This window comes from Macrobrachium rosenbergii, chromosome 1, assembly GCF_040412425.1.
Source record: "Macrobrachium rosenbergii isolate ZJJX-2024 chromosome 1, ASM4041242v1, whole genome shotgun sequence".
NCBI lineage: Eukaryota > Metazoa > Arthropoda > Malacostraca > Decapoda > Palaemonidae > Macrobrachium > Macrobrachium rosenbergii.
The window spans coordinates 6,933,222-6,950,024 of record NC_089741.1 but is presented as its reverse complement, the minus strand read 5'-3'; the positions used below and the strand labels follow the sequence as shown (position 1 = coordinate 6,950,024).

Genomic DNA, 16,803 nt, shown 5'->3' with positions numbered 1-16,803 from the left:
ATTTATTATCAATTCTATTAAGGAAATTATGAATTCAGGGGGGTTGCCTTTACGGGAGTGGGGTTCTAATTGTCCTGCTTTGTTATCTACTCTTGATGAAGATGAAAAGGTAGCTTCTTCTGAAATGAAGATTTTAGGATATATTTATGACTCTAACCAGGATACCTTACAATTAAAGGTTAAGCAATTGAACAAGGGTGCTTCCTCAAAGCGTCAGATTTTGTCAGCTTTGTCTTCTGTCTTTGACCCTATTGGCATATTTGCACCTATAATGCTGCAGGGCAAGCTTATTATTCGTAAGTTGTGCCAACAAGTTTCAGACTGGGATGAAACAGCTAGTGCTGAAATTTCTAAGTTATGGAGTAAATTTTGTAGTTCTTACAGTGAGGTTAGTCAAGCTTCTTTTTCCAGACAAACTTATAAAACTGATGCTCCTGTCAAGCTGTTTTTGTTTGCAGATGCTTCTAAGGAAGCTTATGGTATGCTATGTATGCTGTGCAAGGTGGTCATAGTTCTCTGATATTTGCTAAGACTAAGGTTAGCCCTATTAACGAGAAAACTCTCCCGACTTTAGAACTTTTGGCTGCTCAATTAGCTTTTAAGTGTTTTGATACTATTTTTGAAAATAATCTATTAAATTGTACTAAAATTGAAAGCATAACTCTTTTTATAGATAGCCAAGTAGTTCTTAGTTGGATTCTTTCTAATAGGGCTCCTAAGAGAAACACATTTGTGAATAATAGGTTGAAGGAAATTTCTAATCTGTTAGATAGGATTTCTGATAAATTTTGTAGAGTTTCATTAGCTTATATTCCTTCATCTAGCAATCAGGCTGATTTACTTACTAAACCTTGTACTTGTAAGCATTTTCTTGAAAATTTCAGTCTTTGGATCAAAGGGCCTTCTTGGTTGAATTCTCTGACGAGTGGCCTAAGGGTCTTTTGGGTTTGTATTCCTGATAATATGAAGGGTGACTTAATTTCTCCTGTAATGTTCCCTAAAAGGAACCTCTTGTAAATATTAGTAATTTTTCTAGTTTTTCTAGGCTTATAAGTGTAGTTTCTAAGGTATTTACTGTTGTATATAAGTTTAGGAAAATTCAAGCTGACCCTGTTGAGGCAGTTTCTAATTACCTTATAAGGTTAATGCAAGGGGAAGCTTTTCCTCTTGAATTATCTTATCTAAAGAGTAGAAATTCTTTAGTTGAAGTTCCACCTTTAGTTAGGCAGTTTAATTTGTTTCTGGATGACAATGGTATAATGCGAACTAAAGGTCGGATTGATAAAAACATTACTTTAAAATTTGATATTGTCAATCCTATTCTTGTGGATAAGAAGCATCATTTGACCCGGTTGTTGATTTATTATGCCCATTGTAAGTCTATGCATATGGGTTTGCAATCCACTCTTAGTTTTTTGCATGGTTTTGGATTGTGAATGCATGGTTTGAGGGTTGTTTATCTTAACAAGATTTGGGGTGGTTGATGTTAACAAGCTCATTCTGTTTGTTGTCGCAAATGGAATGTCCAGTTTTGTACTGGGGTCCTGATAAGTTCATTTGATAGCCAATCTTTACATGGGTACTTGGGGTTATGGATCTTTACAACGTCCGTCTGTTATTAATGTATGCAAGCGTTATAATGTTAGCACAGTGAAGTATCCTTCTCCTTGTTCGCTTCCTTCTTCCAGGGTTAATTTGAGAGTGCCTTTTGCTCATACTGGTGTGGATTATACAGGCCACTTACGGTTGAGGGAGAAAAATGGAGAAAAATTTAAGGTGTACATTCTTATTTTCACTTGTTTAAATACAAGAGCCATACATTTGGAAGTTGTCCAGTCTATGTCAACCTCGGAATTTATATTAGCTTTCATTAGATTTTCTAATAGGTTTGGTGTTCCTGTTGCTGTTTATTCAGATAATGCCAAGTCCTTTGTTCAGGCTGGTAATATAATTGAACAGTTACTTACTACGTCTGAGTTTGAGAAGAAGTTTAGGGTCACTTCAATTTCTCATAAGACTATCCCTGTGTATGCAGCGTGGTATGGTGCTGTTTGGGAAAGATTAATTGAAACGGTTAAATATTGCCTTTTTAAAACTCTTGGTAGATTTACTCCTTCATTTTCTGAATTTGTCACTTTCCTCTCTGACATTCAGAAAATTTTGAATAATAGGCCTTTAACTTATAGATCTTGTGAAAATGAGTTAGATATGATTTCTCCTAATCATTTCTTGGTTGGTAGATTTATTCCTTCATTAATGTTTGGTGATTCTGAACAAGTTCCTGAGTGGGAGTATGGTGAGGAGGATGAGTATTCTTCTCTCCTTGCTCGTACTTTGGAAACTAGGGATGGGCTTTATGAAAGTTTTAAGGAAAGGTGGCTTTCTGAATATCTAGTAAGTTTGATAGAAAAGGATAGATCTTCTTTTCATCCTCCAAGAAAGTGGGGAAAAAGGGGAAATTGCTCTTTAAATTACCTTCCAAATCTAGAACTTATTGGCCATTGGTTAGAATTGTTGAAACATTCAGTGATAACGAAGGTGTTGTACTTACTGTTCGTATTGTTAAGCCTGATAAAAGTGAAAGTGAAGTTGTTAGTTTTTTAATACCTTTAGAATTATATTCTGAACTTAATGATCCTAATTTATATGTTCAATATGAAGAACAAGAAGAAAATGTTAGTGAGTTGGAGACAGATGAAATACCTGACACTGAAACAGCTTTGCCCAATGAAACATCTACTAGGCCTACCCGTAGTACTGCTCTTACCTCCAGAAACCTAATAAGAAGTTTAGCTTGGGAGGGTAGATTGTAAACAATGGTTTGTTTTTGTTTTATAAAAGTTGTCTTTTGTTGTCGAGTTAATCTGTCAAAATGGTTCTTTGTGTAACCACTTTTCTTTTTGTTGTTGGGGAAGATGTAGAAATAGTTGATTGGAGAATGGTAATTTCATTCGTGGGAGAATAGTCGAATTGACTAGTTCGTTTGGTTCTTACTTTTTGTCCCCATTTTTGGTGTTCGTTTATGGACGGAAGGTAAACTGAATGATTGCCGTTTGTTAATATTAAATGTAAATTCTTAACTTTTCCCTTTTTGTATTCTAATTGAATTAATTAATTTAATGTTAAATGTATTCCTTATAAGGAAAGTTTTGTTTTCCCGTCTTTATTTTTCAACGTTGTTCGAGAGTTTCGGACAAAGTGAAAGAAAACGGAGTTGTTGGCGGTTTTGGTCCGACAAGGAGTCTTCAGTCTTGCAGTATCAGTCGGAAAAAAGAACGGGTGTTCTTTCTCTTAAAGAGTGAATTTAAGGATTTTAAAATTCGAAGAATAAGAAGAAATTGTTCTTGAAGACGGTGCAGGTAAGTTGAAAGATAAAGACTTGCCTAAAATTGATTTGAGTTAGATAATTCTAACAAAAACTTTATCATTTACTTTACTAGCTCAGGCCAAGGCTAGAATTGGTATATATACCCAAAGGCTATATAGGCCAGTTTAATGGATAGGTACATGTAGCATAAACTTTACACTAGCATTTGTTGGTTTATATATAGCCTAGTAACTGTCATGAATGTATGGTAACCTCCAATGTCCCCCCCACCAAAATTACATACATGTATTGTCAATGTGTCATCACTAACAATTTGGTTCAGGTTCTTAATACATTGGTGTGACATAAGTATTTGAAGGCCCAGTTATTGAACATTTAGATGTAGAAGTCTTTTCTGGGATGCCTCTCTTAGAAATCAATGGCATCACTATCTGCCCTGGGAAAAGTCGGGTAATCTTTCATGACAGGACTACATATACCTATTGTATGGCAAAGACTAAAGACACACCTCAGAGCACCCACTTTACTCACCTACTTCATACCCCCATTGAGAAAATGACAGTTTTACCCAGTGACATCATCAAAAACCCAAGAGATCCAATGTATGCATTAGAGTCTTGTACTGATGTTCCCAACCTGAAATTTAACACCATTTCTGAACTACATCCCTCGCCAGATATCATCTCTACTGTGTCAGGTCATATCAAGATCCCAAATTTTAAAGGTATGCATAAAATATGCAAACATACTAAGTAGCCTTACCAGATGCTTAAAGTTAATGATCCAGGAACTTGCACTGCCCACAGAACATTTGAATACACAACCCCAAAGCAATCACTGATGTACATGAATCCATCATTCCTAATTAAGAAACCCAACAGTAGATTTTGGCTTATTGTATTTTCAGAAGTGGGTTGGTATAGAAAGCCCATCCATCTTTCCTACCAGATGCTGACTCAGCCCTGCATCAAGATGCTCAGTGGAAATACATTATAGCACAAAACATGACAAAAGCATTCTACTTAATTCCTCTTTCATATTCTATGATATATTAAGGCTTCATGACCACTTTCTGGTATGCAAATTCATGCTTATTATTATGGCTGTCATAGGATTCAAAACTTCATTTGGTATTCGTGGAGACTGCAAAGCAAAGTACAGAGAGTGGCTTAATTCAAATTCCACAGATCAACATAGCCAGTCAGCTCTTGAGTTCTGCACATCCTCTGATTTTGTCCAGCAAATTGAGGAACCTACACATATTTCTGGTAACAGATTAGACCTCATATTCACAGATGTCCCAGCTATCATCAAGTCCAAGGTCTGCAAGTATATAGGCATATCTGACTGTTGTGCCACTGAAATGAACATAACTGTCAAGCAGTCTATTCTTAATGCCAGCACGGGAGAAATGGTCTGGCTGAAATCTAGAGCCAATTGGGATTGCAATTCTGAAGCTTGTCAGGCACTATATCAAATCCAGATACCAAGAAGTTAAATGAAATAAGTAAGTATACCTTAGTTTAACCAGACCACTGAGCTGATTAACAGCTCTCCTAGGGCTGGCCCGAAGGATTAGACTTATTTTACGTGGCTAAGAACCAATTGGTTACTTAGCAACGGGACCTACAGCTTATTGTGGAATCCGAACCACAGTATAGCGAGAAATGAATTTCTATCACCAGAAATAAATTCCTCTAACTCTTCATCAGCCGGCCGCTGGAATTGAACTCCGGCCCATCGAATGACAGTCTGAAGCTCAACCGACTCAGCCAAAGAAGGGCTAGTTAATGATAGCTATTTTAATAAGGTATGTCCCTAGAAAGGTAATCAAATTTAGGACAAATGATCAGCCATGTTTTGATGATTCATGTAGATGAGCTTACAACGACAAACAGACCAAATTCAACACATGGAGACAAAATCATTCGTATGAAAATTACACCAGTTTTGCCGAGTCTCGCCGTGCTGAAAATAGTATTTACCATACAGCTGAGCGAAGTTACAATAATTCCTTAAAGGGGGAACTTGAAGGAATTACTCGGCCTCATCTGTAGTGGATCAAATTGACATCATCTATCTTTGGGTCAGGCTCGTTTTCCATTCCACCACTACTAACAGATGATGGTAGATTGGTTACTGTCCCTAAGGAAATGGCTGAACTGCTTTATCAAACTTTTGAAGCTGAGCAATAAGCTGAGGATGTCCCTCTCCCTGATACATGTCATCCTGAGCATATTCTTAACAACATATGCATTTCACTCTAGGAATGTTAAGAAAATTCTTGATAATCTTCATAGCTGGGGTGGAGAGGATCCTGCTGGTTTCTTCCGTATGTTTTTTAAAAAAGGTTTCTAGTGTGCTGTTTCCCAAGATTGATAGATTCTATAGATTTTTAGGTCAACATAGTATCTTTGTGGATGAGTGCAAGCTTGGTAATACAGTGCCTGTTCCAAAGAGTGTCATATCTGCAGACTGCAGTACCTACAGGCTAATTTCTATTCTCCCTGTGCTCTCCAAAGTTGCAGAAAAACTTATTTTTAAGCCACTATATAAGTATGTGCAGGCCTCCAATTTGTTCTATTTCAAAAGAAATTTGATAAGTACAAATGAAATTCTCATGATGTGAAAGACCTTAATTTTCCCATTGTCTTCAAAATCAAAATGACACTGAAATGGAATTCAGTACATTTTTTACTCAGATCATAATCCTCTGAGCTTCATTTACTGCATGAAAACACAAGAGCCAGATTTTCATAGAATTGAGCACATTGCCATGAAAGGAAGGAGCTGTTATTGAATATACTGAGGTTAAGGACAGTGCCACTGATTATGTTTCATAAAAAACGAATGAATTTGATTTTACTACGTTTTCCTAAACTAATAGATCTCTGGGATTTTAGGAGAGGGTACACTCGGCCCCTGAAACCATATTAACAGATCTGTCATCTGGGGTCTGGGATTTTAGGAGAGGGTACACTCGGCCCCTGAAACCATATTAACAGATCTGTCATCTGGGGTCACAGTCTTTTGAACAATATCAGATAAGTGTTATATCAGAATGGAACGATTGGGCTCAGTCGCTTGGGCACGATCGATTTGGCACAGTCCTTTAGGTGCTAGCTGATTTGCCTCCAGACTTTTAGCTGCAACCCATCTGGGCAAGAGACGACAAATGCTACAAGAGAACATTTTGGTCAATAGTGATTCATGAGAAATTTAGCAAATGATTAACTAATCATGTAAGTCTGTATATATACTGAGATGCTTAGTTTTAAAATATTTAGTTTTATGACCGCCCCCCCTTGAGGTAGGATTCACGATAAATTCAAGGATTGGTGGGGCCTCTTATCACTGCATCACGTTTTCTACTCATTTCTCTCAAAGTAGACATATTAGGAATGGTGATTCGACAAGCTTGTGATGTCTGTAAAACACTTATCAACAACTACAGTGACTCGAGACTTTGCTGCGTTCTCTTTAACATTAGTTTCCATAAGTGCAACCACTGTTTATGCAGCAGAAGCTTCATGTTGATGGTCGTTCAGTTAACCCTTACCATTCTCCAGTTATAGTTTGCATCACTGCTTTGTCCATAACAGCAAAATTTCAGCTCACTATCATTACTGCTTGCTCTGTCAAAGGTGTAGAAGTACCCATTATGTGCAAGTTTTCTTTACCACATTTTGTTAATATTTCCTCGGTCACCATAGCATAAAACAATGGTATTTAGCTAAAAGAATGAAAATATAAAAGATATAAAAGGACAGAAAAACTATGAAAAACTTCCACAGCTCACCTTTAGCAAACTAATCTGAGACTACTATGTCAACCAGTTTGATAGCAATGAACAGTAGAGTTTAGTTGTTTTGCATATTGTCAAAGCACTAGTTTTCCTAGTTCCAAATATGTGTTTCGCAGCTCCAAAGCCTAATTTAGAGCGTACATATTGTATTTTATGTTCCCATAAAAATGCCTAAAAACGATATGTACTTTTATGTGACTCGGTTAAACATCTGACGCTGACAGAATGAATTTGTCTGATTCTGAATGCATATTGTCATGTATCTAGCTTAACTTGTAATCAAATTTTTATTGTAATTTTGTTACCTTAAAACTGCAGGTAAAGACAGCAATCAAATGGTTATGGTGGCCAGGCATCCAATGCCAAAAAGACTGTGCCAAAATAGGTTTGTCTCCAAAATAGCTGCACCAAATCCCTGGCACCAAACGGCTTTGCCAAAACATGCCAAACCAGTGTTATACAGCGGCTAGTATTTTAGTGAACTGATGTTTTGTTAATATTCTTTTCCGATATTTTCAACATACCTGTAAATATGTGCGGGGTTTTTAGTGTATGAGATGTGGGTTGCCTCTCGTCAGCTATGATGTTACAGCCCTGACACTGCCTCTCTATCTGTACTTTGCCCTCATTCTTTGTATGAGCTTGTAGAATAAAGGTATTCAACCCAATGGTGCTTTGCCCTCATTCTTTGTATGAGCTTGTAGAATAAAGGTATTCAACCCAACATGGTGTAATGAGTTACTCAAGAGCTACACAACTCCAGCAACGGCCCCACCTTGCAGGAATACTCCAAGGACCCCAAGGGCTCGAAGGCCATCTGTAGCCACCTGCAGAACCCCAGCAATCCCCATGAATGTTGTTCCATCCATGCTACAGGCTCAGGCAGTCCTATCAGCACAGCAACAGACGATTCAGGTACTTCAGGCTGACCTCGCTCACGCCCCCTTGAATACAGGAGCAGCCTCCTTCTGAGGGTTCCACAGTTGTCAGCCCCAGAGAAATGCAAGATCAAGATGTCTTTGGCAGAATTCCAGTCCTGGAAGCACTCACTGTCCTGTTGGTTGCAACTTTATAGGTGGCCACCTACAGGCACTGTTCGTCATGTCCAAACTAAACTGTCCCTCTGCACTTCAAGGGGCCCTCAACACCAGGTTTACTGATGCCCAATGGCGTAATCTCACACCTGAGGAAGCTCTCGACACTGTGGAAAAAATAGTGCTTCAATCATCAAATCAGGCAGTGAACTGGTCTAATTTTTTTTTAGTATAGTGCAAGGGCCAGATCAGTCAGTGAGTGATTATTTCATTAAGTGCACACAGAAAGCTGCCGGTTGTGATTTCAAATTCTCTAATTGGGATTTTGACTTGTCAGAATGCACGTTATTATGTAAACTTATGGTAGGTCTGGGTAACCAGGAATTAAAAATACAAGTGTTCCAGTCATGCAATATCTTTAATAATAATAATAAATGTGCTGTACGTTTGAAGTGGCCAGCAAGGATGCTAAAGGCAAATCTTGGAGCAGTTTTCCTAATACAGCTGGCACCAACACAGACTTGGATACTGCACCAGAAGCTGCAGGGACCCAGAATGCCAGGGGTAATGTGAATCTCACACACTGTAGCTATATTATTTGTGGAGGTCGACACAGGAGGCACAGGGCTTCTTGCCCAGCCAAAAACCTCACATGCCACAGTTGTCAGAAGGTAGGTCATCAGAAGAAATATTGTAGAAGCAGTAAGAAGAATACGGAGGGGTCTGCAGCCTCTGTAGACGTTTCAGGAGCTGACTGAAGCCTGCCATACCACTCAACCCACAATCAAAGTGGAGGTCAAACTTCATCATGACTTGGGGGTGATACCATAACCTCAGGACACTCATGAGCCACTGCTCAGCCTCGGACACCTACACACGCCGACTCGATGATGCTGTTCAAGAGGTACCCTGGAAATACAAGTGTGTTGACAACATCCTTCTCTATGATGCACATGTAGAGGTGGCCTTTTGGTATACCTGTGACTTCCTGGCAACGTGTGAAGAAAAAGTATCACACTTAAGCCTGAAAAATTCAAATCTTGCTGAAGAGAAGAAGATTCCGTGGGCTTTCATTTGGGATGGGACTACTATAAATCCGTGGAAGATAGCTTATAGCAGCCATCAAGAACTTCTCCATGTCAGTAAAGCCGACTATTACCAACATCAGGTCATGGCACTGTTTTGTGAACCAATTGGCACCATTTCTTGCTGCAGCACCCCTCATGGCCCTTTTTAGAGAACTCCTAAAGAAACCTGCAGGGAGACATGTCTATTGGAATGATCAACTCCAGACAAGATTTTGAGCAAGCACAGGATGCCATATGCTAGCTGCCCAAAGAAGGCCTTGCATGCTATGATAAAACCTGCCCTACAGAAGCAATTACAGACTGGAGTAAGGAAGGGGTAGGTTTCATTATCATCCAGCAATATTGCTTATGTACCTCAGCTGAGTACCCCTTCTACTGTAAGGGGGGATGGAAGATTGCTTTATGTGGTAGCTGCTGTGTTACGGCCTTCGAGGTGAGATATGCAGCCATGAAAGGGGAGGCTCTAGAGGTAGTTTAGTGCATTAAGAAGGCTAGACTTTTCCTATTAGGATGCCCAAACCTCGCTATCATTATGGGCCACTGCCCACTCAAGTTTCTAGATAATAAGGCCCCTTGAGACATAGCTACCCTAGGTTGTGTAGACTTAATGAAAACCTAACGATAGTGGTAGTTTCCACTGCCACTGAAGCCCTAGACCATGACAGGCACGTCATGGAGGAAGGGACTGCCAAGGGGAAAGCAATCAATGATCATTTATTAAAAACTAAGATATTAGCTGGAGACTGGCACCTGCGGAAGTCACAAGAAATGGCATGTTTACACTCATTCTACAGTGTCAGCAACCACTTGGCCATTGCCGGTGATTTAATTGCATAGGTGTATGATCAAGGATGTTCCTGTTTGCTTATCTCCAAAAGTCTGTGACACCAAGTGGCAAGTAACTTCCATGCTGGCCATTGAGGCCTCAACTCCACATTGCAAAGGGCCCAGCACTCCATCTACTGGCCATTGTAACATACATGCACTGTCACTACCTACAGAAGCAATAAGTCTCACACCACCCCCAGACTACCCCTTTCAGTGCACAGTATTGGACTTGTTTCAGATGCAGGGCCATATTTACTCCCTATGTAGACAGGTTAACTGAATGACTAGAAACAGCCCATTTCCAAAATGGCACTACTACTTCCAAGCTGATGGCACAATTAAGAAAATACGTCACATGTTGGGGGGCACCCGAGTTGATCTCCACAGACTGTGGTACTAACTTGGTAAGTGACTAAATGTTCACATTCTTAAGGAGGTGGGGCACCTCAGTCCATCTTTCTTCAGGTGTCAAGACTGCAAAGTGAATAATTAGAGCCAACACTGGAGGATGAGGGAGTCTCGATGATGATAAAGTATCCCACGCTATCCTTCAGTAGAGTAACATGCCCCTATGTGGGGTGGATAATTCCCAGCACAACTTGCTACCAGCAGACAATTACACAATGGCATGCCCACAGCCAGACAACAATATAAAGTAACCAGACACTTGCACTGGGCACTCAGAAAACGGGGACTGGACACTGCAAAAGAGCAAGAAAAACTATGCTCCATGGATACCCCCAGACGGCTGATGCCCTCTGAGGCAGTGTTTAGATCCAAAAATAGGCCTCCAACACATGGGACAGAACAGGTGTTGTGACAGAAACTCTCCCACACCATCAGTACACAGTAAGATTAAATGGCAGTGGCCACTTATCCTTACGCAACTGAAGATACCTGAGAAAAATCAATGGGCTGCCCACTGTAAGTGACTCGCCGCCCACACCCACCTTACCACCCACACCCTGTTTGCCATTGTGCCTTGTAAGAAATGAATCAAACCTGCATGGACAACAGAATTTGTATGTTAAACACATGCATTAATTGACAATTTTATCCGTTAAAGAGATTTTCTTATGTTTAAACAAATAGTCAAAAGGTAAAGTAATCATGTTTCTCTCAATACGTGCTTGTACTGGCTAACATTCCTGATCGTTTATTACAATTGTTTTTGTTTTTTGTTCCTCTCTCATATCCTAAGATGTCTGTTTAATAATTACTCTTGTTGCTTATTTTGTGCAAAAAATTATGAGTTTAAAAGAATAGCCTATTGTTATTGCCAAATTCTTGGAGGGAAGCTGTGGGTTTTTTAGTGTACGAGCTGTGGGCTGTCTCTCGGCAGCTACGATGTTGCCGCCTCGACACTGTCTGTCTGTACGTTGCTCTCATCCAGACAGCATGTCATATTCTTTGTATGAGCTTTTAGAATAAAGGTATTCAATCCAACAATATGCGAGTAGGGTAAACAAATAGATCTCGTACATTTTTCAAATTTAGATGCCTCATCTGTCCACTCCTCTACGAAAAGAACTTAAGTTTATTTTACTTGAATAACTCTGTGTGTCTGTCTTTCAGTGGATATGCAAATTTTGCAGCACTAATGCAGGCGTACAAAAGCTGGTAATACCTAATAAATAATCAAAATGAAAAAAATGAATTTAAAAAATGCTAGTACATGAAAAAATGCACTTTCAGGTTGGCAACATTTAAAGTACTATAGTAGACAGGTAATCGTAATGTTTGACTTAGGCTTAGCTCAATACACAGAACTGCACATCCGTTACGACGAAGGGATGCTTCTTTAAATGTGGAGTTTAATAGATCTTGATTTTCAAGGATCGTAGTCACTCGAGCACCATATAAAGTCTCATTCATAAATATGATTTGCATGGTAAAAAGAAATGTATTTATACGTTAGGTATATGGAATAGGATTTTGGAATAGGAGTTAACTGAAGTTTACCAACAAAGCAAAAATTCAGACGAAACTTCCTCTGTCTTTCACAGCCGGCATCTTGATGGAAGTGATGGTGATGGAGGGAGGGCTGGCAGAACTGCCGTGCGACTTGCAAGTCAGCCACCCCAACGACTCCGTGCAACTCATTCTCTGGATTAAGGAAGGAATCCATACCCCTCTGTACAGGCAAGAAATTTTAGTCTCCTTTTCTCCCTCGCCTGACGAAACAATTTTTAAAGATCTGCCGCCCTTGCACGTCAGAAAATAATAATTGCACTTCATGAGAGCGAAATACTTTGTTGCTTAGTCATTTACATTGATGATGAAACGTAGAATTTTCACGGCGATCAAATCTGGTGTTTACATTTAGAAAAAAAAAACATTCCAAGAATATATACAAAAGAATAACATTCCTCCTTCACGCGAATTTAATCTTTGAACTCATGTCTCCGAAGAAAAATCATTTGGCCTATGAACGTGTGTAATTTTGATTATCTAGCCATTGACGCTTTGTTGTATAAAAGGAAGTTACACACACAAGAAGATATTGTAAAAACGAATGATTCCCACTGTTATTTTCTTAACATGGGCATCAAGATATTAAGAAGGAAAGTTGTACAGTTTGTGCGCTCGCTAATTTTGTCAAAGTAATACAGTAATTAAGATATGTAAATTACATAATTATTTATTACACTTATATCTCTCTCTCTCTCTCTCTCTCTCTCTCTCTCTCTCTCTCTCTCTCTCTCTCTCTCTCTCTCTCTCTCTCTCTCTCTTACCTTGCTTTTAAAGTGTAAATCATTTGGTATTGTAAGGTGTCAAAGAAACGAGCAGGTAAAAGTTACTGCTACTTTATTACAGATCCAGGCAGCTTATATTGCGGCCGACTGACGCCGGGCCGCGAGAGACAATGGAATTGACTGTGACCTGAGGTCGAAACAATAAACAATAATATGCAGTGAACGAGTACAAATTACAATACAAAACATACAGAGCTACAATATGGATACAGTCTTGATGCCTGTGAATGAAGAAACATGTGATACACAATGTGTGACATTTGTATAAATACGCATAAAGTAAAAATGATTAAAATGCGTGACCTGGCACGTTTTAGGCGTGACTAATTGAGCTTGAAGAAAATGGGAAGTCACCAAAGAAAACAAGCTCAGCGGAGACTTAATTAATGGCGCCGCCAAACACTATCCTGGCGCCGATGTGGTGACTTTACAAAACTACCCCCAAGACGAGGGACGCGTCTGACTAATCCCTGTATCTGCTGGGACGCTGAAGGGTGCCGCGGCTCCTTGAAGATAACGGAGGGCCTCCCGCCTTTGAGGCTGCTGGTTGGGCGGTCCCTTCCTGGGCGGTGCGCCTGCGGGGTGAGGGCGTGCTGGAGTGCGGTTGGGCGGAAGGGGTGCTACGTCGCTGCCGGGACTCTCCGACAGGAAGGCGGGCTTTAACCGGTCTATGGAAACCCAGTCGTCCTTGCCTGGGAGTGCCAGCTGGAACGCCTTGCTGTTTCGTTCCAGCACGCGGAAGGGTCCCCTGTAGGGCTTAGTTAGTGGTGGATGGACGGCGTCGACTCTGACGAAGACGTGGGTGGCGGATGACAGCTGTGGCGGCATGAAGGTGGTTGCTTTGTCGATGTATGAGCGCCTGCAAGGGGCGAACTTGCCGCCACGTCGCGGAGCCTCTGCAGTGATGGGAGTGGCGTTCATCCGTCACGAGCTCTCCCGGCACCACGAGGGGTTCCCCCAGGTTTGTTCAGCTGCGGATGGGGTGCCGTCGGCTCTGGGGGCGGTCCTCAACCCGAGGAGGACCCACGGCAGCTGATGTTTCCAGTCCTCGGCGGTGCAGCGGGCCATGAGGGATGACTTTAGGGACCTGTGGAACCGTTCGACCAGGCCGTTGGCCGCTGGGTTGTACGCTGTGGTGGTGTGGTGCGTGGTTCCCAGCAGTTGAGCCAGGGCAGACCACAACTCGGAGAGGAAAGCGGGGCCCCTGTCGGTTGTGATGTGGTCCGGGACGCCGAAGCGGCTAACCCAACTGGAGAGCAGGGCCTCGGCGCACGCGCTGGCGGTGGCTTCTTGCATGGGTGTGGCTTCGGGCCACCTCGTCGAACAGTCTACCACCGTCAGGAGGTATCTGGATCTGCCTGATGGGGGAAGGGGCCCGACGACGTCGATGTGGATGTGGCCGAAGCGGCGCCCTGGCTGTGGGAACTCGCCTACCCCGACTGCGTGTGACGACCCACCTTACTGGTCTGGCACTGCAGGCACTGTTTTGCCCAGGCCGTGGCGTCCTTTTGCACCCGTGCCAGACGAACTTTTTGAAAGCAGTTTGGCCGTGGTCCTGCCGGAGGGGTGAGAGGCCGTGAATTATGTCGAATACCTGGCGGCGTGAGGCTGGAACCAAGGGCGGGGCTGACCTGTGCTGATGTCACAGAGCAGGCTGGGGCCTTCGGGGCGAGGGTCACGTCCCGCCACTTGAGGGATGTGATGGCAGTGCGGTATGCTGGGGTTTCTGGGTCAGCGGCCTGTTCTCTGGCAAGGTCCTGGTAATCTACACCAAGCTGCACTGCGTTCAACTCGACTCTGGAGAGGGCGTCTGCTACGGGATTTTTCTTGCTGGGGAGGTACCTGACGGAACAGGTAAATTCGGCTATGGCTGAGAGGTGGCGCTGCTGTCCGCAAGACCATGCGTCCCCCTGCTTCGTGAAGGCGTGAACCAGTGGCTGGTGGTCTGTGAAGATTGTGAAGGGCGTCCCCTCCAGGAGGAACTTGAAGTGCCGAACTGCGCGGTACATCGCGCAGAGTTCCCTGTCGAAGGTGCTGTAGCGGGTCTCTGCGGGACTGAATTTCTTGCTGAAGAAGGCGATGGGCTGGGGGGCGCCGTTGATGATTTGCTCCAGAACAGCACCGCAGGCGACGCGTTACTGGCGTCTGTCGTCAGCTGGAGGGCCTTGGGATCCTGGTGTGCCAAGGCGGTTGCCTTGGTGAGGGGCGGCCGTCAAGGAAAAGGCCTGCTGCTGGCTGGGTCCCCAAGACAGGGACTTCGGTTGGCCTTTTAGGACTGCCGTCAGGGGACCGTGGTGTGCGCGATCCCGGGGATGAACCGCCTGTAGAAGTTTACCATCCCAAGGAACTCCTGGACGGCCTTGATGGAGGTGGGTGTCGGGAACTTGGCCACGGCTGCTACTTTCGATGTAAGAGGGCGGACGCCTGTCGGAGACACCTCGTGACCCAGGAATTCTGCTTTCTGGACGCCGAAGGTACACTTGTCGAAACGGATGACGAGGCCGTTCTCTTGGAGGCGCTGGAGGACTGCTTTGATGTGTCTCTGGTGTTCGCTGTGAGACCTGGAAAATATGAGAATGTCGTCGACGTAGCAGACGCAGAATTTTAGGTCCCCCAGGATGCTGTCCATGAGCCGCTGGAAGGTGGCCCCGGCGTTCCTCAGCCCGAAGGTGGAGAAGGCGAACACATAGGACCCGAAGGGCGTGATGATGGCTGTCTTTGGTATGTCCTCTGGCGCAACAGGTACCTGGAAATAAGATTTAAGAAGGTCCAATTTAGTGAATATTTTGGCCCCGTGAAAGGAGGCCGTGAGGTCTTGCATGTTGAGTAGAGGGTAGTGGTCGGGCTCTGTTGCAATGTTGAGCCGCCTGTAGTCGCCGCAGGGTCTCCAGGAGCCGTCCGGTTTCTGCACCATGTGGAGGGGGGAGGCCCATGGACTGGAGGCTTTCCTGCAGATGCCCATCTGTTCCATCTCCCTTGAATGCTTTTTTTCGCCTCCTGAAGGCGCTGAGGGGAAGCCTGCGGAACTTCGCATGTGTCGGGGCCCTTTAGTCACTATATGGTGGTATATGCCGTGCTTGGCTGGGGCCCCGGGACTTGGCGAAGCTCAGGCTTAAATATCTCAGGAACTCCGACAGTAGGTGTGCATACTGGTGGGGGGCGACGGCGCTGATGGTGGGTCTGGGTCCCGCCGTTAATGGGAGAGACCGGCAGGAGTCGGTATCGAGGAGGCGCTTGCGCCCCACGTCGACTAGCAGGCCAAAGTGCGCCAGAAAATCGGCCCCCAGGAGTGGGGTTCCTCGATCGCGACGATGAAGTCCCAGGAGTAACTCTGGCCAAGGATGGAGATCGACAGGAGCCTGGTGACGTAGGAGAGGATGGGGGTTCCGTTGGCGGCCGTCAGGAAAGCGGCCGGGTCTGGTGTCTGGTTGCGGTCCTCTCTGGATGCTGGGAAGACTGATTTAAAGGCCCCTGTGTCGACCAGCATCATCCTGCCGGAGACGGTGTCGCGGACGTAAAAACCTACTGTTTTTGAGGCCCTGGGTTCTTCGGCTGCCATGGCGGCCTGTCCTGCTGGCCGCTGCCACCCCCGTTTTTTGAACGGGCGAATGAGCAGGGCGGCAGGCAGTTTTGGGCGTCCTTTCCGAACCACTTGTGGTAGCGACAGAAGCCCGGGGACCTCCATCTGCTGTGGTTCGGTGGACGTCTGTTGGCGATGGCGTTGACAGGCTGGACGGAGCTGACCGGCTGTGTGGCCGGTTTTAGCCGCTGTGAAGCCTTGACGGAGTCTGTGAGGTGTTGCGCCGTCTCTGAGGTCCTCGACAGGCATGGTGTAGGGGTGAGCGATCTGGTTGTGTACCTCCGGGAGGAGTTGGCGAAGGTAGATTTCCCGTGTGAAGCTTATCTCCTGCCGCTTCTTTGTGCCACCCAAGTCTGGTAGTGACAGGAGATCTACGACCATGCC

General features: G+C 43.8%; 1 protein-coding gene across 1 annotated transcript in view; it reads left to right on the top strand.

Moving 5' to 3' along the window:
• The window catches only part of LOC136851922 (uncharacterized), a 489,330-nt gene that overhangs the window by 94,568 nt on the left and 377,959 nt on the right, over nucleotides 1–16,803 (top strand). Inside the window, exon 2 of the mRNA XM_067126612.1 lies at nucleotides 12,090–12,225. Coding sequence (XP_066982713.1) covers nucleotides 12,090–12,225 — 136 coding nt within the window. The remainder of the gene's footprint in view (nucleotides 1–12,089; nucleotides 12,226–16,803) is intronic.